Here is a 23768-nt window from a genome sequence, read left to right as displayed (position 1 = left end):
TGCATGGTATGTCCCATTTTGCTAAATTGTCTGACAAGATATTTTGCTCCACCCCATCAAAGGCTGCTGAGTAATGAACGTAGCATGCAAAAAAGGGGGGGAGGAGACCATACATTGAAGAACGATATATCATGTAAGGCTCCGCCACTATGTTGTCTACTGTAGCTACTTTTTGCTTAAACCATGTTTGGTAAAGAGGGATTAGATTTGCACCTGATACCCCTTCCTCTAGTTTGTGCAGTAACATTTTTGGCTAGGCTTCGCCATGAAATCACGTAGAGCAATTATTCCATAGCTTGCTGGATTTGAATGGTCGCCTTTTTATATATTTGGTGTAAAATAGAGCCTTTCCACGATTCTGGGACTTGAACAGATTGCATAGATTCCCAAAAAAAGAGGCGTCTGGTAGTTTACCCAAAAATCGATGTCTGCTCTGAAGAGGGACCCCGGCAAGCCATTTGGACCAGGGGCCTCGTTTTCTCTAATGAAGCGGAGAAGTTTGTGGGTGTCAGCTGAGACACTGAGGATGTTCGTGGAATTCTTATTCTGATGGGTTGGATGTACCCTCACCTTGTGCGGTCAGGTCCAAAGAGAGTTTGTTACCGTGCACGACCCAGTTTTCTATGGGGATGCAACCTTTTGTAGCCTTGACATCCTTGTTACTGTTGGTTTGTGATGCCCCTTCCCTCCTATAGCATTAAATATGGAGTCTGTCATTGTATCACAGTTTTCCTGAAGATAGTTACCTATTGTAGGATCATCACCAGCATTTTGTAGGCTACACATGTTTCTCCGTGCATTAAAGTGGGATAAACAGGCCTTACTCTACTTTAGCCTTCTTATAACTGTGTAGTTTTCTTCCCCCTTTGATCCTTCCAGTACCAATGGTTCCACCATATGCAACACAAGTTGAAATTTCATTCTTGATGGGTAGCGGTCACTTTCTCGGGCGCTCGGTTACCGTATAATCCTTGAGAGTTTTTAAAAGGAGGATACTCACAAACATATGATCCAGGGTTGATATTCCCCTAAATGCATGTGGATCTTTTTTCAACAGTTTTGTAGATGTTTGAAAGGGGTATAAAGAATTAAGTCGAAAGTCATGCAAACAGTTCATTATTGTCCACTTTGAGTGGTCTGTAGGGATTGATGCGTGTCAGCAGGTTTCTCCCAGAATATTCATATTAAACTCTCCTGTCACAACTATCTCATGAGCAGCAAATCTGCAAATGAGCTCATCCAGTGCTTCCGAGACGCCTTCCACTAAGGGCTGCTTATCTAGTCTATGGAGACTTAGGCAGACATTGATAAGAAGCAGTGGTTTGATGCGTCTGCAAGTATTGAGACCATGGGTAGTGACTGCCCGACACGCAGGGTGTTCGATGTTGAGGGTGGTTTTCATTGCGCTTAAACTTGTTGTAGAGCAGATTGATAGACCGCTGAAGCGGCGACCAAAGTAGTTTGTTTTAGTGGCTGGTTGATGTATCTCATGGTATCCAGAAATTGTAAACAAGGTCATCAGCTTTTATAAATGTAAGTGCTTTAGATTGATTAAAGCTATGCCTTGACCCGTCAACATTCCAGGATATTACCGTAAGATCCGGCTTGATCAGCTGTTCTCCATCAGAAAACCCCGGGTATTTTTTAGGGATAATTTGCATTCTCTGCATTTAATGTAGAAGCAATACAGCCCCAGCCTTGATCTTTTATTCCGGCTCATTGTGTAAAAATGGTGCAGCTATTGAGTTGGTTCTGATTAAGGTTAAGTTGAATCACAAGATTATTCTTCGCGATAGAATCATTAGCACTATTCGCATCCTATGATATACTTTTGGTTACTGAGTTTTAACTATCTTCTTGTCTGATGTTATTCAAGATATAGGGATCTCTCTGGTTCCTTGAATCTAATGTAGATGCCCCAATGAGTGAATGCTGATTTTTCATTTAGATCTTGCTTCACGTGCCTAGTGGTGCTCCAGGTGACTGTGCTAGATCCTGTACTTAGAAAAGAGTTGGTAGTTTCAGATTGAATTCTGATATTGTCCTCTGATCCATAGTGGTGAAAAGAGGGGATATGCTGCAGAAGCCACAATATATTTGACCTGTTTAACCTATCACTACTTCCTCCAGATGTGTGTTGGGGAGTAAATATAGTTTTAGTTAATATATAAACAGAGTTTGATATCACAGGCTCTTTGGCCAATTAGCTGTGATATCGAATTTATGAGAATAAAGAGAGGTAATGTGAAGAACTGCTTGTGATGGAATCCATTCTCAGACTAGTTTTATTTATATTTTAAGTTTTCACTTACGCTGGTTGGGTACCATTGCTCTGGGAGTTAGTGCCAGGCAGATACCTGATACCCTATTTTGTGCACTTTATAGTTTGAGTGAATACACCTTGGTCATCAGAACAGTCTGTGGCTCCCTCCTTAGGGGGTTCCAATGCATTCGTCTTTCTGCTACTACCAGCTGGTGATGTCGTGATATCATTTGGCTGACTCCCAAGCATCATTTCCTCAGTTCTTTCTTCTTTTTGTTGGACCTCATGTTTTACTCCCGCGTTGTCTGTTTGTTGCAAAATTACATATAAGGCTGGTAATGGGAGTTACCAGCCCCATCAGGAATCCCAAATCGCACGGGGCTACTACAAATCCAGAGTTTTTAAGACGCACATTTCACCTGTTGAAAGCAAATGAAAGCCTGGGTGAAAAACTGGCAAAATAATCGCGACAAAATGTTATTTCTGAAAAAAACACTAATCGGAGCTAATCTCTTTCTGGGCCCGCTTTACAGTTTCCTCATAATTCGGGACTTATCAATTTTCTAAAACAAATCCTAAACAGTTTCAGTAAATACTCTGTTAAGGGGGTGTTATAATTACTATCAAAACAGGAAAACGACTGAAATTCACCAGCTATAGGAGATATGCAACCATAACTTCAGCCCCCTACTCTCCAATGCACTGCTCATGTCCTGACACTAGGCATCATAAATGACATCATCGATGACATCACTGGTGACAATAGCTTCATGATCACCAGCAGTTTTTCAGTTTAAAACAGTGTTCTTCTTGGTTTTACCAAAGAAGTACTAAAATATGAGTAAATTACTCTAAACATTTTATGACTTTGGTTTTTAGCATTAACTCAGTGGCGCAATAACCCCATACTCACTTACAACACACTGATCTATCGCTGGACCTCGAGGAGCTACGTTTATTTATCTATTCATTCATTTACATTCTTACATAGCGCATCATCTCCAGTTGGCGTCAGTGCGCGTCACATCGAACCAGCACCAGAGGAAGGGAATCATCCTGCTATAAATAAGTTTGCAAATAAGAAAAACAAAACAAATTATTTCAAGTGGACGCTTGTAGATAAAGACTCAGGGATATTTATGGGATTGGTGGTGCAGGGCAGCGCAACAAGTTGCGGCACTGCCCTGCACCACAGGGAAGGGGCAATAATGCACTATAATTATCCAATATGGTGCAATCCTGTCCTGTCCCCCTGCGCCGGTGCCGTTTTGGCAGCCTAGCTCGCACCATGGTGCAAGGGGCCTGTGTTCTCAGCAGGATTGTTTTTGTGAAGGAAGGGGCACCAAGAGATGGCAGCCTAGCTCGCACCATGGTGCAAGGGGGCCTGTGTTGTCAGCAGGATGGTTTTTGTGAAGGAAGGGGCACCAAGAGATGGCAGCCTAGCTCGCACCATGGTGCAAGGGGGCCTGTGCTGTCAGCAGGATGGTTTTTGTGAAGGAAGGGGCACCAAGAGATGGCAGCCTAGCTCGCACCATCGTGCAAGGGGCCTGTGTTGTCAGCAGGATGGTTTTTGTGAAGGAAGGGGCACCAGGAGAACTAGAGGATGGAGGAGAAGAGGCGAAGCGGGTGAGGATAATTCGTTAGAGTGAGATCAGCTGCATGAACGGGCAGGACACCTCGCTCTTGAGACATCATCGGGAAGAGACCCAGAAAAGATGCAGGATTCAGGGCGAGTAGGGAGAAGGGGGGCAGCATCTTCCGGGAGCAGAGAAGGAAGGAGGCGTGCGGCGGCCACGTGACTGGTTTCCCAACCCCCCCTCAGCCTGGTGCTGAACTCAGGCTTCATAATATCTTCAAACTGATGCCTCTGGAAACAGAGAGACTTGTCAACATCCGAGCGAGATATGATCTTAGAACTGGCTGTTCCACTTTGAGTGAAAAACACCGACAATATTAATCTATTGAGTCAGCTTGTGGGGAGCAGATATTACAAGACCCTGGGAGGGGATCCGCGCCCATCAACAACTCAAGAAGAGGGAGTAAACACAGGAAGATGAGTTTTGTGGCTTCTGAAAAAAATCTCACTTCATTTTATCGTATTATGTGTGTCCATCCGGCAATAGTGTCTGTTTTTCATTTTACACAAAGGCTAACACACTCCCGACTCCCCCCCCCCCCCTGTTGTGCAAGTTTCGGTTAATGACCTGACAACATTCGATGATTCTTATGTGCCTCACGAATTAAATGAAGGTATGTTTTGGACATTGAAATACCTTTCACCCCTTAAATTTTCACAATACATGTATATAATCACAATGGTATGAGTGACGTAGCAGGCGCACGACAGGAGCAGAAGGGGGTTGGGGCCCAGACTGTATTCCCAACATTGAAGAGGGTCGGTGAGGCCACTGGGCCTGCCCTGGCAAGCGAGTGCGGGGACTGGTTGTGTTTTTATGGCAAGCATATGCCGCAAAAATAAAACAAAGAGTAGAGAAAACATGACGTCCTCCAAAAAGATGGCCACATTCTTGCAATAAAAAAATTACATTAAAAAGTGAACTATCACGGATAGTTTTAATACAACAGTGCCGGTGCTTCTAGCAGTGGTGTACGCCTGGAACGGAGAAGGAACCCAGTTTTAAGTTTAAGGCGCATCGCCGCGAAGATATAATTCTTGCAAGTTTCTAAACAAGTCATATGTCCTAGTAAACAATTCGTATCTGTAGTGTTTTGAGATTCGGACCCTGAATTCACACTCAAGGTGTAGATTACGTTAAATGATTCCATCAAAATATGGTTTCAAAGCCAAAGATGTAATCAGAGTAATTGCGCTCTCTCCTGGGCACGGCCTCTCTATCTCTTCATTCTCTCATTTATTTTCTCTGTTTTCCTTCACCTTTTGTTCTATCTCTCTCTGACTCTCCCTCTTTACATCAGTGTCCCTGTTTCAGCATGCTGACACCTCTCGGCCTCTCTTCCTTTCTCTGTGTCATTCTGGCATTCTGGCCACTTCTCGGCTTCTCCTACCTCGCTTCCCCTCTCGCGCATTTCTCTCTCTCTCTTTTGACTCCTTATGTTCCTCACTCCACCCATCTCCCTCTCTTTTTCTTTCACCTTTCCATTTTCACTATCTTTCTCTCTCTTTGTCTCTCTCTATTTCGCACTGTCTCTCTCATTGTCTTTACATTGCATATTATGTAAAAGAAAAAGGATAAGAAAATATATTCCAGTTCTCAATGGATGTTAAAAGATTGATTGACACTCTCAGCTTCTCTGGGTTTTATTAGATGCTCTTACAAAGAAAAAATTCAAAAGAGGGGGCTCACAGCTGTGCTTCCAGGAAGCACACTGAACAATTTGACAAGTCATCTATTTTGAAATTACTGAAGCAGTCCAGAATAAAACAATTTATCCTTTTTGCTGACCTAACCTCCTGAGTAAGGCAGTATGATTGGAAACCAGATGTTCAATATGAAGTGTAGGAACCCCGCCGATGGTGACGCTCCCTCTTGTGCAAATTTCGGCTTACATCTGGAGCAAAACGGACCAAGGACCACACCACAATAAACACAAGGGCCTCCGTTAAGAGTTCCCTGGTAATTCACTGACGAGGCCGGTATTAACAGTTCCACGTGGTATCTCCCCGTGAATGAACAAGCCTCATGAAGGCCGGTATTAACAGTTCCACGTGGTATCTCCCCGTGAATGAACAAGCCTCATGAAGGCCGGTATTAACAGTTCCACGTGGTATCTCCCCGTGAATGAACAAGCCTCATGAAGGCCGGTATTAACAGTTCCACGTGGTATCTCCCCGTGAATGAACAAGCCTCATGAAGGCCGGTATTAACAGTTCCACGTGGTATCTCCCCGAGAATGAACAAGCCTCATGAAGGCCGGTATTAACAGTTCCACGTGGTATCTCCCCGAGAATGAACAAGCCTCATGAAGGCCGGTATTAACAGTTCCACGTGGTATCTCCCCGTGAATGAACAAGCCTCATGAAGGCCGGTATTAACAGTTCCACGTGGTATCGCCCCGTGAATGAACAAGCCTCATGAAGGCCGGTATTAACAGTTCCACGTGGTATCTCCCCGTGAATGAACAAGCCTCATGAAGGCCGGTATTAACAGTTCCACGTGGTATCTCCCCGAGAATGAACAAGCCTCATGAAGGCCGGTATTAACAGTTCCACGTGGTATCTCCCCGTGAATTAACAAGTCTCATGAAGGCTATTATCAACAATTCCACATTTCATTTCCCCTTGAATTAATGAGAATCCTGAGGTAAGCTCCTGGGAATGGGATATAAACTACTGGACCTGGAATTCCTGGGTCCTTTTGTGCAGGTTTTCCCTGATTCCATGAAGTTTAATGTAGATATTTGCCACCTGCTCTGAGTGGGAACATTCTCAGCTCCTCTATACTGTGGTCAGTGCCGGGATACCAGCCCTTCCCCATTCCCCAACACATTTTTTGTGGGTGGTGATTAACATCTGGCCCAATCAGTCAAGTGTTTCTGGACCCTAATACTTCAGGTCCAGAAACACCAGACCACTCGGAGTTGTCCAGAGCAGTATCCTTGGGGCAACTCGTAGTGGAGGCTAATTGTGGTGTTGGCGTTTGTATGTATATGGATCTTTTAAACAGCAGCGTATGGCTTTAAATCCAGGGCAGACTTGTCCAACTTTGGTAGACGATGGCTGGACCCTTGCCAGATGTTTAGGCTGACCCATGGCATACATTTATATATGATCATCAGAAATGGAAGTCATTTACATGATGAGACCACAAACCTTCTATGGAATCAGGCCTGAGGGTCCTAACCAGACAACCCTGAAGAACAGATCATTAAAAAGAGATCTTCAGGGAACCCGGAAGCCGTTTCTCAGGGATTTGATGGTAGATTGCCTTTCTTTGGTAAGCATTGGGAACAGGCCGGTATCAGCAAAACAGGGGATGTCATAGACAGGAATGGTGTGATGTCTTTTGAAGAGCTACAGGAGCGGTATAAAATCGACTCTAAGTCTCATTTTAAGTATGTTCAAATCAGGGAAACCATCAGACCTCTCATAGCAAACATCACCTCTACAGATAGGATTCCTTTACTAGATGCCATCCTATACAAAGTCCCTGAATAAAGGGTATTTATTGCTTCCTGACAAAAGCCACTCCGGATGATTTAGGAAAAACTGAAACTACTTGGGCAGCCAATTTAGAGAACCAGGAGGTGGACCTAAGCAGATCATTGGCTCTTTCAAAGAAAGTATTTCTTTCCGCCAATCTGAAGACCCAACACTTCAAAACAGTTTTCAACTTGTATTTTACTCCGGCGAAACTGTTCGGACGGTGGAAAAGGGAAAATGACTTTTGCCCGAGATGTGGGCACGGCCCTGAGATGTGGGCACGGCCCTGCAGATCTGGCTCATATGTTCTTTGAGTGCAGCAAGCTGAACCTTCTGAAAAAGGGGATTGACATTTGCATAAGGTGTTAAGACAGGATGTGTCTATTTCACCAACTATGATGCTATTAGGTTTTGCCGAGAAAGCACAATTAAACTCAACACAGGTATATTTTTGTTTCATGTTAATGGCAGCAGCCCGATTGCTGATGGAGTCAAAATGGAAGGACGCTGACCCTCCGGCGTACCACGCTTGGTATGCTAGGAGGCTCCACATTCGTAATTTGGAGATGGCACTGCATAAATGCAAGGGACGGAGAGCGGGGAAACGGGGCAGGAAAGTCTGGGGCCCTTTGATGGAGTAGGTCTTCTTCCCTCTTTTTCTCTCTCTCTCTCTACATGCCTGCTACAATGCAATATGAATTGTCTAATTAATATTGTGTTGGCTTAAATGATTTTGTTCTTTTTTTTGTCTTTTCTTTTTTTTTAGGAACTATACGGTTAATTAGACATACTGTTATCTGTAATGGGTATCCCTGTGATTCTGCAGCTTTGTCTTTTTTTTGTTTGTAACTATTGTCTTTTCTGGGAAATATAATAATAAAAATATATTTTTTTTTTTTAAAGATTGCCTTTTTTTGCACAAGGCTTTGGCAATTCCCTGGGTTCATTATATAAAAATGATTTTTTAGAGCTCGATCTGCTGGGGGTGTTCTTTAATCCTGAGATCATAGGGGCACGGTCAAAGATGCAGGTGAAAAGAATGTTTTTGGAAAGGCAAGCTAGACTTCATCAGGAGGACTTTGATAAACTGCGTCCCAGGATCAGTTACGGTTTATCCAAACATGCCCAGAGCTGTGGGTTGTATTTGGGAGCTGTTTTAAATGTGAAGTATAGGGTTTCTCTCACAGGAGTTCGTTCTAACCCGATACAGCTCTCAGTTGCATTTCTTAGAGAGGCTGGAGGGGATTCTAGTCACCAATGTGCCTCTGTGATAATGTTTCCCCTCAAATCACTGTGCACTTTATGCTTTTCGGTCAGATGGACTCTTGTGCACGGAAGTGTTACTTGGCATCAATCCCGCGCACTTCTAGTATCAGACAACATGAGGAAATCTTGGTTGTTCTGCAACAATTGGATCCTTTAGAAATGTGTGTGGCACTGTAAAATGTTATTCGTTGTGCGCTGGTGATCAGAAATAGATATGGTACTCGTAAAATATTCTGTGATCTTATTTTTTGTGTATTATTTGGTGAAGAGTGCACAAATTCTGTTTTTATATGTGATTTTATTGTCTAATTTGTGTATTTTAAGCATATGAATATGAATTGTTTTTATTACTGCGCCCTTTTATGGCTTTTTAGCCGAATAAAGTTTGAAGATGATGATGACGACCTTCAGGTTTTAGTTCTCGATTCTAGCATCAGAAAAGCGCCTTGAGACGCTTCAATGCGCAGTAGCCGCTTTAAAGTTTATTCATTCAGTCGCTTAGGGAAGCCTCAAGCAGTTCTAGTTAGTCCACAATGCGTTGAGTGCTGTGTGGACACTCCCGCCTCTCTCACTTCCTTTCCTTGCCTCTTTCTCCCTTGCAAGAATGCCCTCCCTTGGGTTTGGAGTCCCTGAGAGTGACTGACCACCAGCTCCGGGCATCCAGCACTGAGCGCTACGGACTGGGCGCTCATCGTGGCCGCCTGAACATGCAGGTGAGCGAGCACTGCACACACCGCTTGCAATTTATTACAGTTACAGGCAACGCCCACTTACAACCAGACTTTTCAATTTGCACTAACATGTACTCACATTTAATTGAGCAATATATAATAAACTTGATTTCGACCAAATTGACATAAAAGCTGCAAGTAAAACAACCATGAAACAAATTCCCTTTTCATTGCAAACATCACATTAATTTCACATTAATTTGGCGAGCACTCCGCAGACAAAGTGCTGGCACAAAAGTTCTCTTGGATCATAAGGCGCTGTGTCAATCGGCGAGAAGCTATCACGGTCACGGCCCGTCGTGTCCTATGATCGGGCTCCACATGCCCCCAGCCCGAGTGTTGGCCATGATGAACCGAGAAGATACACAGATCCAGTTCTCAAAGTTCACATTCAGTCACAATAAATACAAAATAACAATATTAGCATTTGCCATAATCATGTCATAAAAAGGACAATTGCAATCAAGTATTTCATCACAGCAATTAAAATATGTGAGTTTATAAACTTTGCCTTTAAAAACGCTTAATGAGCTGATACTGGTGAACAGTTCGCAGAGCTGGCATTGGTGCACGGTGTAAGGGACTGCATTAGTGGGCAGTTTGATGCGCTTGAAGCGATGGGCAGCTTGAAGGGCTACACTGGTGTGCAGTGTGAGTAGCTGCACTGGTATGCAGTGTGAGATGCTGCACTGGTGTGCAGTGTGAGTAGCGGCACTGGTGTGCAGTGTGACTAGCTGCACTAGTGTGCAGTGTGAGTAGCTGCTCTGGTATGCAGTGTGAGATGCTGCACTGGTGTGCAGTGTGAGTAGCTGCACTGGTATGCAGTGTGAGTAGCTGCACTGGTATGCAGTGTGAGTAGCTGCACTGGTGTGCAGTGTGACTAGCTGCACTAGTGTGCAGTGTGAGTAGCTGCACTGGAGTGCAGTGTGAGTAGCTGCACTGGTGTGCAGTGTGAGTAGCTGCACTGGTATGCAGTGTGAGTAGCTGCAGTGGTGTGCAGTGTAAGTAGCTGCACTGGTGTGCAGTGTGAGTAGCTGCACTGGTGTGCAGTGTGAGTAGCTGCACTGGTATGCAGTGTGAGTAGCTGCACTGGTGTGCAGTGTGAGTAGCTGCACTGGTGTGCAGTGTGAGTAGCTGCACTGGTGTGCAGTGTGAGTAGCTACACTGGTATGCAGTGTGAGTAGCTGCACTGGTAGGTCATATGAGGAGATTACTCTGGTGAGCAGTGTGATGAGCTGGCATTGGTGGTCAGTGTGAGGGGTTGTGTTAGAGGCTACATTGGTGAGTCGTTTTATGAGCCGACACTGGTGAGCATTGTGATGAGCTTGTATTGGTGCACGGTGTAAGGGACTGCATTAGTGGGCAGTTTGATGCGCTTGAAGCAATGGGCAGCTTGGAGGACTACACTGGTGTGCAGTGTGAGTAGCTGCACTGGTATCCAGTGTGAGATGCTGCACTGGTGTGCAGTGTGAGTAGCTGCACTGGTGTGCAGTGTGAGTAGCTGCACTTGTGTGCAGTGTGAGTAGCTGCACTGGTATGCAGTGTGAGTAGCTGCACTGGTAGGTCATATGAGGAGATTACTCTGGTGAGCAGTGTGATGAGCTGGCATCGGGGGTCAGTGTGAGGGGTTGTGTTAGAGGCTGCATTGGTGAGTCGTTTCATGAGCCGACACTGGTGAGCATTGTGGTGAGCTTGTATTGGTGCACGGTGTAAGGGGCTGCATTAGTGGGCAGTTTGATGAGCTTGAAGCGATGGGCAGTTTGAAGGGCTACACTGGTGTGGAGTGTGAGTAGCTGCACTGGTATGCAGTGTGAGTAGCTGCACTGGTGGGTTGTATGAGGAGATTACTCTGGTGAGCAGTGTGATGAGAAGCTAACATCGGTGGACAGTGTGAGGAGCTGTATTAGATGCTGCATTAGTGCGTCATTTTATGAGCCGACTCTGGTGAGCAGTGTGATGAGCTTGCATCGGTGGTCAGTGGGAGGGGTTGTGTTAGAGGCTACATTGATGAGTCGGTTGATGAACCGACACTGGTGAGCAGTGTGATGAGCTGACATCGGTGGTCAGTGTGAGTGGCTGTGTTAGAGGCTGTATTGGTGAGTCGTTTGATGAGCCAACACTCGTGAGCAGTGTGATGAGCTTGCATCATTGGGCAGTGTGAGACTGCATGGGTGGGTTGTTTGATGAGCCGACACTGGTGAGCAGTGTGATGAGCTTGCATGGGTGGACAGTGTGAGGGCCTGTGTTAAAGGCTGCATTGGTGAGTCGGTTGATGAACCCACACTGGTGAGCAGTGTGATGAGCTTGCATGGGTGGTCAGTGTGAGGGGTTGTGTTAGAGGCTGCATTGGTGAGTCGTTTGATGAGCTGACAGTGGTGAACAGTGTGATGAGCTTGCATGGGTGGGCAGTGTGAGGGCCTGCATTAAAGCCTGCATTGGTGGGTAATTGAAAAGACGTCATTGGTGAGCATTATGGTGGGTCGTTTGATGAGCCAAAACTGGTGAGAAATGTCCTAAGCTTGCATCAGTGGGCTGTGTGAGGGGCTGTGTTCCAGGCTGCATTGGTGGGTCCTTTGATGAGCCAAAACTGGTGAGAAATGTCCTAAGCTTGGATGGGTGGGCAGTGCAGGGCTGTATTAGAGGCTGCATTGGTAGGTCATTTGATGAGCCGACAATGGTGAGCAGTGTGATGAGCTTGTATTGGTTTGCAGTGTGAGGGCCTGTGTTAGAGGCTGCATTTGTGGGTCATATGATGAACCGACACTGGTGAGCAGTGTGAGGGGTTGTGTTAGAGGCTGCATTGGTGAGTCGTTTGATGAGCTGAAACGGGTGAGCAGTGTGATGAGCCTGCATCATAGGGCAGTGTGAGGCTACATGTGTAGGTTGTTTAATGAGCCGACACTGGTGAGCAGTGTGATGAGCTTGCATCGGTAAGCTGTGTGAGCGGCTGTGTTAAAGGCTGCATTGGTGAGTCGTTTGATGAGCCGACACAGGTGAGCAGTGTGATGAGCTTGCATCGGTCGGCAGTGTGAGGGGTTGTGTTAAGAGGCTGCATTGGTGGGTCGTTTGATGAACTGACACGGAAAAGCAGTGAGAAAGGCTGCACAGATTGGTCTTATGAGGAGCTGTCTTTGCACCCATATACTGTCGAAGCATGACACTGCACCTACACACTTTAGGGACTTGATACTGCACCCACAGGCTGTAAAGAGTGGACTCTGTACCTACACACTGTAGAGACGTAACACTGCACCCCCATGCTGCAGAGACTTGACACTGCACCTGCACACTGTATAGGTTTGACACTGCACCCCCACGCTGTACAGGCTTGACACTGCACCCCCGCCCTGTAGATGCTTGACACTGCACCCCACGCTGTAGAGGCTTGACACTGCACCCCCACGCTGTAGAGACTTGACACTGCACCCCCACCGTGTAGAGGCTTGACATTGCACCCCCATGCTGTAGAGGTTTGACACTGCACCTGCACACTGAATAGGGTTGACACTGCACTTCCACACTGTAGAGGCTTGACACTGCACCCCCACGCTGTAGAGGCTTGACACTGCACCATCACGCTGTGGAGGCTTGACACTGCGTCCACATGCTGTAGAGGCTTGACACTGCACCCACATACTGTAGAGGCTTACCGCTGCACCATCACGCTGTGGAGGCTTGACACTGCACCCACATGCTAAAGAGGCTTGATACTGCACCCACATGCTGTAGAGGCTTAACGCTGCACCATCACGCTGTGGAGGCTTGACACTGCACCCACATGCTGCAGAGGCTTGACACTGCACCCACATGTTGTAGAGGCTTAACGCTGCACCATCACGCTGTAGAGGCTTGACACTGCACCCCCACGCTGTGGAGGCTTGACACTGCACCCACATGCTGCAGAGGCTTGACACTGCACCCACATGCTGTAGAGGCTTAACGCTGCACCATCACGCTGTGAAGGCTTGACACTGCACCCACATGCTGTAGAGGCTTGACACTGCACCCACACGCTGTAGATGCTTGACACTGCACCCCCACGCTGTAGAGGCTTGACACTGCACGTAGGCACTGTAGAGCCTTGACACTGCACACATATGCTGTAGAGCTTTTAGACTGACATGGCCGCCGGAGGTGTAGCTGCAAAATACACTCAGCATTACCACACCTGAGGTGGGCTCTGAAGGTTTCACTACACCCAGCCTCATGACCACCCTATATGATAGCTAGACACATCTGCATGGAAGTAGGGAGCAGAGGGTGTACTGCCTGCAGCACCCACACCAACCCACTGCAGATGGTACATATTCTTGCAAAGGCAGCATCCTGTCCTGGAGTGCACTAGGCAATCCTCAAGACGGTGCACGGCAGTGCAAACCACGGTGGTGCTCCCTTTTGGTAATACAACCCTTGTTGTCCTTTCACCAAATGAAGATCCATGATGCGATCAGAACCCTCCTTGCAGCTGTTCATTGACCTGATGCCATGTTTGCTCTGATTTCTCCCTTCTAGTCTGGCATCTACGATGAAGATTTGTATGATGGAGCCTGGTGTGCTGAGGAGAAGGACAAAAACCAGTGGCTTGAAATTGATGCCAGAAGACTAACTCGATTCACCGGGGTCATCACCCAGGGAAAGAATTCAATCTGGACGTAAGTTGTACAACCACAGTAAATTTTGTGTAGAGACAGCTTAGTATATATACTATTATATAGATCAATGAGTTGAGCTGGGCTATATGTTATATTTATGTGTTCATAAGAGCTTGCCCACTCTCAAGGACACTCTTGGTGCTGCATAAGAGGGTCGCCTCTGAAGTATGGAAACCTGTTTTAAGATGACATGCAAAGCCCTCTCTTAACTATCTTTATTTATTGTGCACAGAGGAAGGTTTCCAGCTTCTTCCTAAATTTGAGAAGAGTAGGCGCAGTCTGCATATCTGATGAAATAAGCTTTGAGTCCGAGCCCTCAAATTGTGAGTAGGGACGGCCTTGACAATTGTTTTATCCACAAAGGAAGTGCTAACACTACTACAGACTTGGTAGGTCTGGTAGACCACACAAGCATCTTTGTACGTCATAGGTGTGTGGACTCGAAACCAGTAGAGTTGACAAAGGTAGAATGAGACTCCCTCAGATGTCTGCAGATTCCATATTAGTCTCACGGTAGCAGTCTCGATAGCTTGTGGTATGCGGGTACCCATCCTGAGTCCCAGATAACTGGAATTGCATAAAGCAAGCCAGTCCTGATTGCACAAAGACATATGCTACTGTGATCCTATGGGGAAAAGAGAAGAAGGGAGGGAATAGTCTGCGACCGAACACAAAGTTTTATCCACATATGCAATATGCCAATTGAAGTCCGGATATGAATGCCTGTAAGTTCCCTAATGTGCCTCTCTACCTGCCCCCGGGACCAGAAGAAACAGCCACAGAGGTGGGCTGAAGCATGGTCTCCCGCAAATTGGTTTTAGAGGTCAACAGCAAGATTGAACTGGATTCAACCACTAATGCACTCCAAATCACCAGAGAGGCCACGGCTAGCGGCCATCGGATTGGCCTGAAGATTGACCACAGCCTAGCAAGCAGGTGATCACTTGGTAGTCCTTCGTTACTGCTGCCAGCGGCTGAAGATAGAGGTTGAAGAGGAAAGAGAGGAGTCTGGGGTAACATTCCATCTTACTTCTTACAACTCGGATCTGAATGACCCTAAGAAAGGATGAAAACCTGTCAAGGTCTACACCGTCCACCCAATCACAGATCACCTTGGAATCAAACTCTGGTCAGCAGTATCATAGGCTGCCAGCAGATATAATAAGATGACCGTCCCTTGTTAGCCTGTCCAGCATCCTGATATCATCCATTATAGAGGTTACCCTGGGAAGGTGAACAGCTTTCTTACACCTGCCTGGAATGACCCCTGTGCTCAAGGAGACATTAATGATGTCGGATACACAAGGAGTCTTGTCTAATGTTGATCATGTCTCCTGGGCCTGCTAGGGCCATGAAAGCGTTGTGATTAATACAACCCCAGCAAATAGAAGACAATATAGATAGTTTACTAATAATGGATACGTTCATAATTACATTTATAACTGTTAACATTTCTCTTCATATGTATATGTCAACATAATACAAACAGATTTCAGTATGATTTCACAACAGCCATTACTAGACTACACCATAGAAAATGGTTTAAACGCGGATTATTGGGCAGCAAAATACACAATAAAATACGTGCCTGTAAATGAATGGGCACAACTACACATAATAACGTCATAAGCATGGGTATAAGAAACAGATCTTTCGAGGCTCGCTATGCACCAATTGTGCTTGTACATGGTTAATAAAACTAAGCTCAATGTAAACATTTCTGCTCCTTAATACAAATTTAAAAAGGAAAAACAACACAGAGGGAAATTATTGGAATTAGAATGTTTAGTTTGTGTTTACTTTTTATGAATTAATTTTTTATAAAAATAAACAATGATTATTAGGAAAATAAACAAAATTCCAGAAACCGGACTGTAATTGTTTAACGGTCATGCAAAGGCCTAGTAATGAGGGAAAGGGAGGGCTTCGTCCTTTTTAGTGCTTTCTTGATTAAGGACTGTACTTTCTGACAAAGGAAAAAGGTTCGCAGAATAGTCCGCAGACAAGGGAAGCAGTCTTTCCCTGTACGCTTCTTTCCTTGGGCGCAATCGGGCTTGCCTCCTTCTCCCTTCCTTCCAGTGGGCTGTTTGCGGGGCTTGGTAATATGCTTGGCGTCTTCCTCAGTGACAGCCGGTAAAAGAAGAAATAAACAAAGAAGAAAATAAAGTATTAGGAGAGGGCTGAGGGATTCCAATATGGACCTCCACCTAACACCCACGTGATTGTGTGCTCTAGGGCTGCTTCAGGGCATGCAGTGCTCTGGCGGTGCTTCACAACTCCCACCACCTCCCAACTGCGAAATACCAAAAGAGTGGTACTTGCCTCCGGCCACGGCCCTCCTGGGTCGTGGCAGAAGGAGTCCAGACGTCCTTCTCACTCCCTGGATGGATGGACTGATCAGCGTTGTCACCGGGCTGACCCCCGCAGTCAGCCCCTGCCTCTTCTCCTCTGAGCTCTTCTCCCCTGGGCTCCTCTCTCTTGGGCTCCTCTCTCCTGGGCTCGTCTCTCCTGGGCTCGTCTCTCCTGGGCTCGTCTCTCCTGGGCTCGTCTCTCCTGGGCTCTTCTCCCCTGGGCTCCTCTCTCTTGAGCTCTTCTCCCCTGGGCTCGTCTCTCCTGGGCTCCTCTCTCTTGGGCTCCTCTCTCCTGGGCTCGTCTCTCCTGGGCTCTTCTCCCCTGGGCTCCTCTCTCTTGGGCTCCTCTCTCCTGGGCTCTTCTCCCCTGGGCTCCTCTCTCTTGAGCTCTTCTCCCCTGGGCTCCTCTCTCTTGGGCTCGTCTCTCCTGGGCTCGTCTCTCCTGGGCTCTTCTCCCCTGGGCTCCTCTCTCTTGAGCTCTTCTCCCCTGGGCTCGTCTCTCCTGGGCTCCTCTCTCTTGGGCTCCTCTCTCCTGGGCTCCTCTCTCCAGGGCTCCTCTCTCAGCGCGTCTTCCCCCAGCAGCAGTTCTTCTTTCACAAGCTCGTCTCTCGCCTCGTTTCGCGCTCTCCCTACTTTGACTGCAGCAGCGCTCACGTGATCCGCGTGTCGCGCTGCTGCAACGGTGACCGGCTCGCCCTTCTGAGGCACCGCGGCGGCCATCTTGGGAGTCCCGATCGCGATCGCGGGACTACACAGACCAAACGTAGAAACTATTTGAGAAGAGATATGATGCTAGTTTCTGGTGAATGATTATCTTTGGCTCTTAGGGAATTAAAAAACTATTGAAACCCCGGCATTACTTTAGCGACACGGAAATCTTCTTTCTTTTCTACTTCACCACCCAGCAGTTACAGTTACATAAAGCTTGAGCCGGGTGTACAATTTTCATATCTCAAGATATGTCTTCGGAGGCTGCCCAACTTAACAAAGAAATGGGAGACATCCATTACAACGCAGTCTTTACACCGCGATATGTTTACAACGTGGTCATTACAACGCAAGTTGTTACAACAACTTGCACTGGATTGTGTTGGATTTAGGAATAGTATGATTTACTATTCCAACACCTTCCCTACTGTTACACACACTGGAGTTGGAATAGTAAATCACACTATTCCTAAGTACAGCTGCTCTAGCACAAGTCGTTGTAACGACTTGCGTTGTAAAGACCGCGTTGTAGATGTACCGCAGTGTAAAGACCCCATTGTAACGTCATACATTCCAAAGAAATGCATGTCTTAATGCCTGGCCACCTCAGTCCACGGTCCTAAATCGTTCAACAATCTCGCATAAAAATCTTATTACATAGGGAATTCTAAATCTTAGAATAAGTATCCAAAGATAGGTCTTTTGTCATAAAAATTGTTATGTTGAAAATTGAATCAAAATGGTGATGTTAAGGTAGGAGATGGATATAGGGTGGGGTGCAAACAATTGGATTGCCTCACAACCTGTGATATTTTAGTTTTCAATTATTCATTAAATTGGGGGGGGGGATTGGAGTGCTGCAAGGGGCTCAAGAATGATATGTCTAACAGGGACAAAGACCCCCCATTGCAACAAACAGCGCAGCTCAGAATCCATCAGAGAAAGTAAATCCATCCGGTGTTAAATGGGGGGAGGGCCCTGCTCTCTACTCTGCCAAGGAGTACAGCTCGGTCAAGGAGGGAGTATAAGGAGAAGAGGGTCTGGGTAAGGATGTAGGGAACAAGTGGGTGGGAGCTCTAAATAAAAAAGCAGGAGTGGTCCTAGTAATGAGAGAAAGAACAGAAAACATTTTAGAGGGAAGATGAAAGAATACACTTTAAAAGTAACAACAACATGGCAGCAGTAAAAGTTAGTATTCTTGAATGTAAATGGAATACATGGAAATAAATGTGTTTATGCAACTTTTGGAGCGGACCAAGCTAGATATTCTCTCAATGCAAAGAAATCCTTTAAGTAAAACCTGCTCAGAAGTCCTGCCTTGTTGCCCCTGGATATCTGACCGTTGATGCTCAAACGTCTCAGCAGCAGTACGCGGAGCAGCCCCATTGTTGAGGAAAGGAAGTGAATGGATAAGCCACAAGGAGAGAGGGATACAAGGGGCAGGTGGTTGTTGACCTCTTTAGGGAAGGGCATCCATACCAAAGGATTAAGGCCAGATAGCTTGTGATTAATGATAATTATATAATTAAGACGATAGTTGCAGAGCAGTGCAGACAGTCTGGAAGTCACACAAGGATAGATTTTTGTTACCTCCAGAACTGAAGCACACTGAATCTAAGTTAGCCAGTTACATTTGTTATAACAATTTGCAGACCGCATCATAAAACTTTCTTTGAAAAGGCTGGTATGTCCCTTCTTGCAAGTTTTGAAAAGGTTGTTGAGTATAACAAAGGCTCTGCAGACAACATATACATCTGGAAGACCTTTAACCCCTTCTGTGCCCATGACGAGCTGGACTCGTCATGGGCCGCGGTTGCGCTGTGCCCATGACGAGTCCAGCTCGTCATGAACCCCGCCCGCTAATGAAACGCCCGGCACAGGGCGTGGAAAGGGCGGGGCACTGAAGGGGTTATAGTATACGTAAGAGGTATTACCAAGTCGAAATGATCGTTTGTGAAGAAATAGACATGATTTGAATTAGAGCAGAAGGAATCAGATCTGGAAGCAGCTTGTCATCTAGTAAATGCAGATCACTCCTGCAGACATCTCATCTTTCTGGAGCAAGCTTGTATAGCCGTATGGGAGATATTAAGTAAGAAAGAGATTAGAATAGCCAGACTATGTTTCAAAAATCCTTTCAAGAAGATTGTTAGATTTGTGGCATGGAAGATTAAAAAGTGCCAAATTCTTAACCAAATTTAGCTGTCCAAAGATCCAGATACGAAGCATTTAGAAGAGGAGTCAGATAGAAATGCGGCCATCTTGTTGAAATTCTTTGTGTTCAAAATATTTTTATTGAATTTTTGTTCAAATACAACTAAAAGATAGACAGCACATAAAATATTATGATTAAGCAATAATACCTAAATAACACTGTATATCATAAGCAAAAACATAGAAAAAAGTATCTTAGGTAATGAGAAAATACATAATCAAAAAATACCAAAAGGTAGGATAGAAGGAGGGGGAGGGAAGGAACAAATATACCAATTGACGTAGAAAATGCAAACAGAGCTACTATATGCCATTATAAAACTAATCATATTAAGTACAAATCTGAATTAAAATTATTCATACAGCATTAAATGGATAAATATGCATCAACAGGTAACCAAAAAGATTGATAAGAGAAAAAATTATGAGTGATCCCATTCATAGATAATTGAGCACCTCTTCTGGAAAGAATAACCCATGACCACCAAGCATTAACAGATAATACAGAGACATCTTTCCAACAAAAAGTACTGGATTTTAAAGCAGCCGAAATAAGAAAATTAAAAAGTTTACTCTCTAAATCATCTATATTTGTGGAAGAATAGCAGATTTACAGATTATTAACTGATAGGAAAGATCAATTTGAAATTTAAAAATCTTCTTAATGATATCCCAAACTTCAGACCAAAATTTAAAAACCAAAGGGCAATCAAAAAGCATGTGTTGTAATGAGCCAGGGTGTGATTTACAATGCCAACAATCAGGAGAGGGGAGAAGTTTAGCTTGGAACAAACGTGATGGAGTCCATAAACGATTATAAAGGATATAAGAATTAGTTTGGTAGATTGAAACAGGCAACCAGCCAGATATACTATTAAGCCAAATATCTTTCCATGTGTCAGTGGACAAGGAAAGTGAAAGTTCATTATTCCAAAAAGTGGAAATCATCTCTATATTGCTACCTAGAGTATCAGATAATTTTTTATATAAAATAGAAACCCCATGAGATGATTTTGAAACTATTTGAATATAAATTGCTAAGTCAACTGTAACATTAGAGGGGATGGCATTAGGAAAGGAGTCTAAAATTGAATCTTGTTGAAATTCTACCACTGAGACGTGTTAGGACAGATCTAAAAAAGGATAACCAAAGGAGAGTGAATGGCACAAGGCTGACAGAGCTCGCAATAGAGTAGACTGGTGACGTACCTGGACATTCATCTAAGTGTATACTGGAGGCAAGGTTTATATGAAAATCAAATGATATGTAGGGAGTAGAACTAATACTAATAACTAATATTTGCATTTCATCAGGAGTAGAGAAGGGCTAGAGTGATCACTGCTGAGGGAACATTGGAAAATTATTTATTTATTGCTATTGTTAAATGGTAGCAGCAGTTTCAGTCGATAACCTTTCAAGTATTGCCCGGCGGTAATCGCCTCTTATACCATTCGATGATTTACCTATAAAAAGGCAGGCGCTGAAGACTGGAAGGCAGGAAACAAAGGTTTATTCTCTCCGGAGGAGAACACATCAGATCAGACCCACAGGGAATCTTCTCGAGATGCTCTGCCCACATCTCTGAGGCCTGGCCTCTTATACACAAGTTTATTGCTTTATTACACGGTTTATTGTACATGGCACATTCTTGAGATTGCTTTGATACATGAAAGAACATCCTCGGAATCCCCACATTAAGCTCGTTCCCACACATATCTACAGTAGAAGTCCCCACCCCACCCACAGCAGGAGATGGCGATCACACAGCTGGGCATTCCGCCAATTCCCGGGGGGTGAGCGCGACTGATCGGGTCACAGGGGTTGGGGGCCTTGATCTACTGCAATCCCTTAGATGTGAGGTGCTCCCTTTACAGTAGGGGCAATAAAACTGCGTCCGTAGGGCTAGGTGATGGCCTGGGATCAGTTCGGACAATCAGGCGTGGAGGAAGGGGTTACCGAAAGGATGTATGACCATGTAAGGGATAAAAGGAGGTGTTGGCCAGGTGCGGGATGTGGTTTCATGGCAGGGTCGCGCAGAAGGAGAGAGTTTATGGCCCACGTATGAGAGAGCGGGGGTGGTCAGCGCGCGGGGGGATGTTCGCAGCGCCAGAGGGACGCGCTGGCGATCGGCAATGAGGTCATGGTGCCTAAAATGGCCGTCGCGCGTTTTCTGCGTGTGGCGCTTGGGGAGAGACAAGATGGCGCAGATAATGTTCAGTTACGAACTAAATTTCCACAGTCCTCCCTTTTAACATATCTCGCCAGCTTGTTTAGTTCGGATCTATCCCCATAATACCACGAACTTCTACCTCGTATAAAGCTTTCATATGTTTTGCTTCAAAGTTCAGAGTTTTAGGGCGGATAGGAATAATCTGACACAATTGTACATAATTACATGTAGTTGATGGGATAGGCGAGGGGGTAGCGCATACAAAATTACATCAGCTGCGTCATCTGTCAGACCCGGAGATAGGAGGAGGGAAGCTCGCTTGAACACAAACATGATACCGTAAAGTAATAAAAATGTTCTGGCAAAACAAGGAATATTACGTACATTACTTAAGGCCTAGACTTCGTGTGGATCAAACTAGACAGCATAGTCATGTGCACGGCTGGTGTTATACAAGTGTCATTATACAAAGTTAAAGTTTCTTAACTATCAGTGTACAGCTGGGAGTGACCGATGTAATATCATGAAAACTCGATTGGAAGATAGTCAATACGAAAGCGGTTGGGAGAGGAATTCAACTCAACATGAGTTACAGTCAGGGAAGGGAGTTCTTCTTTCCAGTGTCCTATTATAACGAGCCATCACTGGTAAGCTCTCATTGTTCTTCTTCTTTCGTTGGCACTGTTGAGTACCGGCGGTGGAGCTAAGGACTAGCTCAAATCCAAGTTTTCACGTAGCAGGGTGTGACCATTCATTGTTCTCAGATCACAGTCCTGTTCCCTAACTCATCTTATCATAGGTACCTTGAGACGGGGTACCCGCATTTCGTTCTTCTGTTGTCAAGTCAAATTCAAAATCCCATATAAAAGAGAGGGGGGGGATAGGGGCGTGCTTTGGGAGGCCGAGGGAAGAGGGGGTGGAGTGGGATCGGATCAAAAAGCGGACCAAGGAGAGCAGAATCTTTCAGCACTGGGCCCATCAATCGGGCCCGACGGGTTGGGACTTCAGGCACGAGCTGATCAGCGAGCAGGGGGCTTCGGGATAGCCCTTCGTTTTATCGCTTTCCATGCTGAGAATGGTGCCTCGTCCCGCATCCTTTTGCTTCGTGGCTCCCCCTTGGTCGATGCCATAGGTGTTCCATGATCCGCAGCCAGGCTGTGCGTCACGTCCGACCCCTTTCTTCCGATGACCGCATGTTATCTTTGAATGAGTACAAGAAACAAAATCTTAGAGAGCTGGCAGGGAAGATATTTACACACTTCATTCTCTCTCCCAACCACCGAGTAGTCGGGGAAAGGTTTTATCGGTCGCTCTATGATGGATGTCTATTAACTCTTATGTCGGTGTATGTTTCTAACTTATTAATCATTGCTGTGGTGCAGGTTTTGTGGGTGTTCCTGCAAATTTCCATCGTCTGGCCTGCTAGGTGTCGATTCCTGTACCTTATAATCGTGGCAGGAGGCCTGACATCTGTCAACTTTCTGGTCTATCAAAATTCGAACCGGCTTCTCCGGTAGAAACTCGTTCTTCTAACACAAGCTCTGTTAATTCACATTTTTCTCCGAGGACTGCTAAGTTTATGAAAAAGTGCGAGGTGCTACTGTTATGGGCTCACAAATATCTGTTTCGGGGAGGAACACGCGCTAAACATTTTTCTGGCTGGAGACAATAGTTAACCCTTATCAGCTCTAGGCGATGTATCTTTAAAAACAATGTCATCAGCTGTATTTGCTGAAAATATAACTAGGACTATTCTGGAAGGACGGGGTGTTTAGGCGCTCTATGGTAGTAATGTGGTCAAATACGGTTGTTTTGTTTCTGTCAATTTGTTCGAACACTGTCGTGTTTAGGCCAATTATACATATACCGGGGAGGTACAGTGTTGTCATCTAATCAACAGAGGGCAAGGGAGCCTTCAGCGAGAGAGAGAGAGAGAGAGAGAGAGAGAGAGAGAGAGAGAGAGAGAGAGAGAGAGAGAGAGAGAGAGAGAGAGAGAGAGAGAGAGAGAGAGAGAGATGTGCGCATCAAGTAGGCTATTGGGTACACGTACGACATAAAATGAGAGAGAGACATGTGTATGATAATAGGCTACACACAACATGGAGTAGCATGGGTCAGTTCTACGTAAGAAAACACAAGCGGGGGAAAAACATAAATTCGGCGATCACGTACACACAAATACTGGGTAGGGCGTAACAGTACATACATCAAGCGCAGGAATTAAGACGAAGACACAGAGCTACGTTGAGTACGGGGACCTCTCCTTTCCTGTCCTCTTTCCTATGTATGC

General features: G+C 45.4%; 1 protein-coding gene across 1 annotated transcript in view; it reads left to right on the top strand.

The window, feature by feature from the left end:
• LOC146863410 (putative carboxypeptidase X1) overlaps window positions 1–23768 on the top strand; it is a 315940-nt gene that overhangs the window by 84367 nt on the left and 207805 nt on the right. Inside the window, exons 3-4 of the mRNA XM_085642839.1 lie at window positions 9255–9364; window positions 13895–14034. Coding sequence (XP_085498965.1) covers window positions 9255–9364; window positions 13895–14034 — 250 coding nt within the window. The remainder of the gene's footprint in view (window positions 1–9254; window positions 9365–13894; window positions 14035–23768) is intronic.

Source organism: Triturus cristatus, chromosome 2_2, assembly GCF_964204655.1.
Source record: "Triturus cristatus chromosome 2_2, aTriCri1.1, whole genome shotgun sequence".
NCBI classification, from domain to species: domain Eukaryota; kingdom Metazoa; phylum Chordata; class Amphibia; order Caudata; family Salamandridae; genus Triturus; species Triturus cristatus.
The sequence above is the reverse complement of the archived record's forward strand: the minus strand, read 5'-3'. Positions and strand labels throughout refer to the sequence as shown.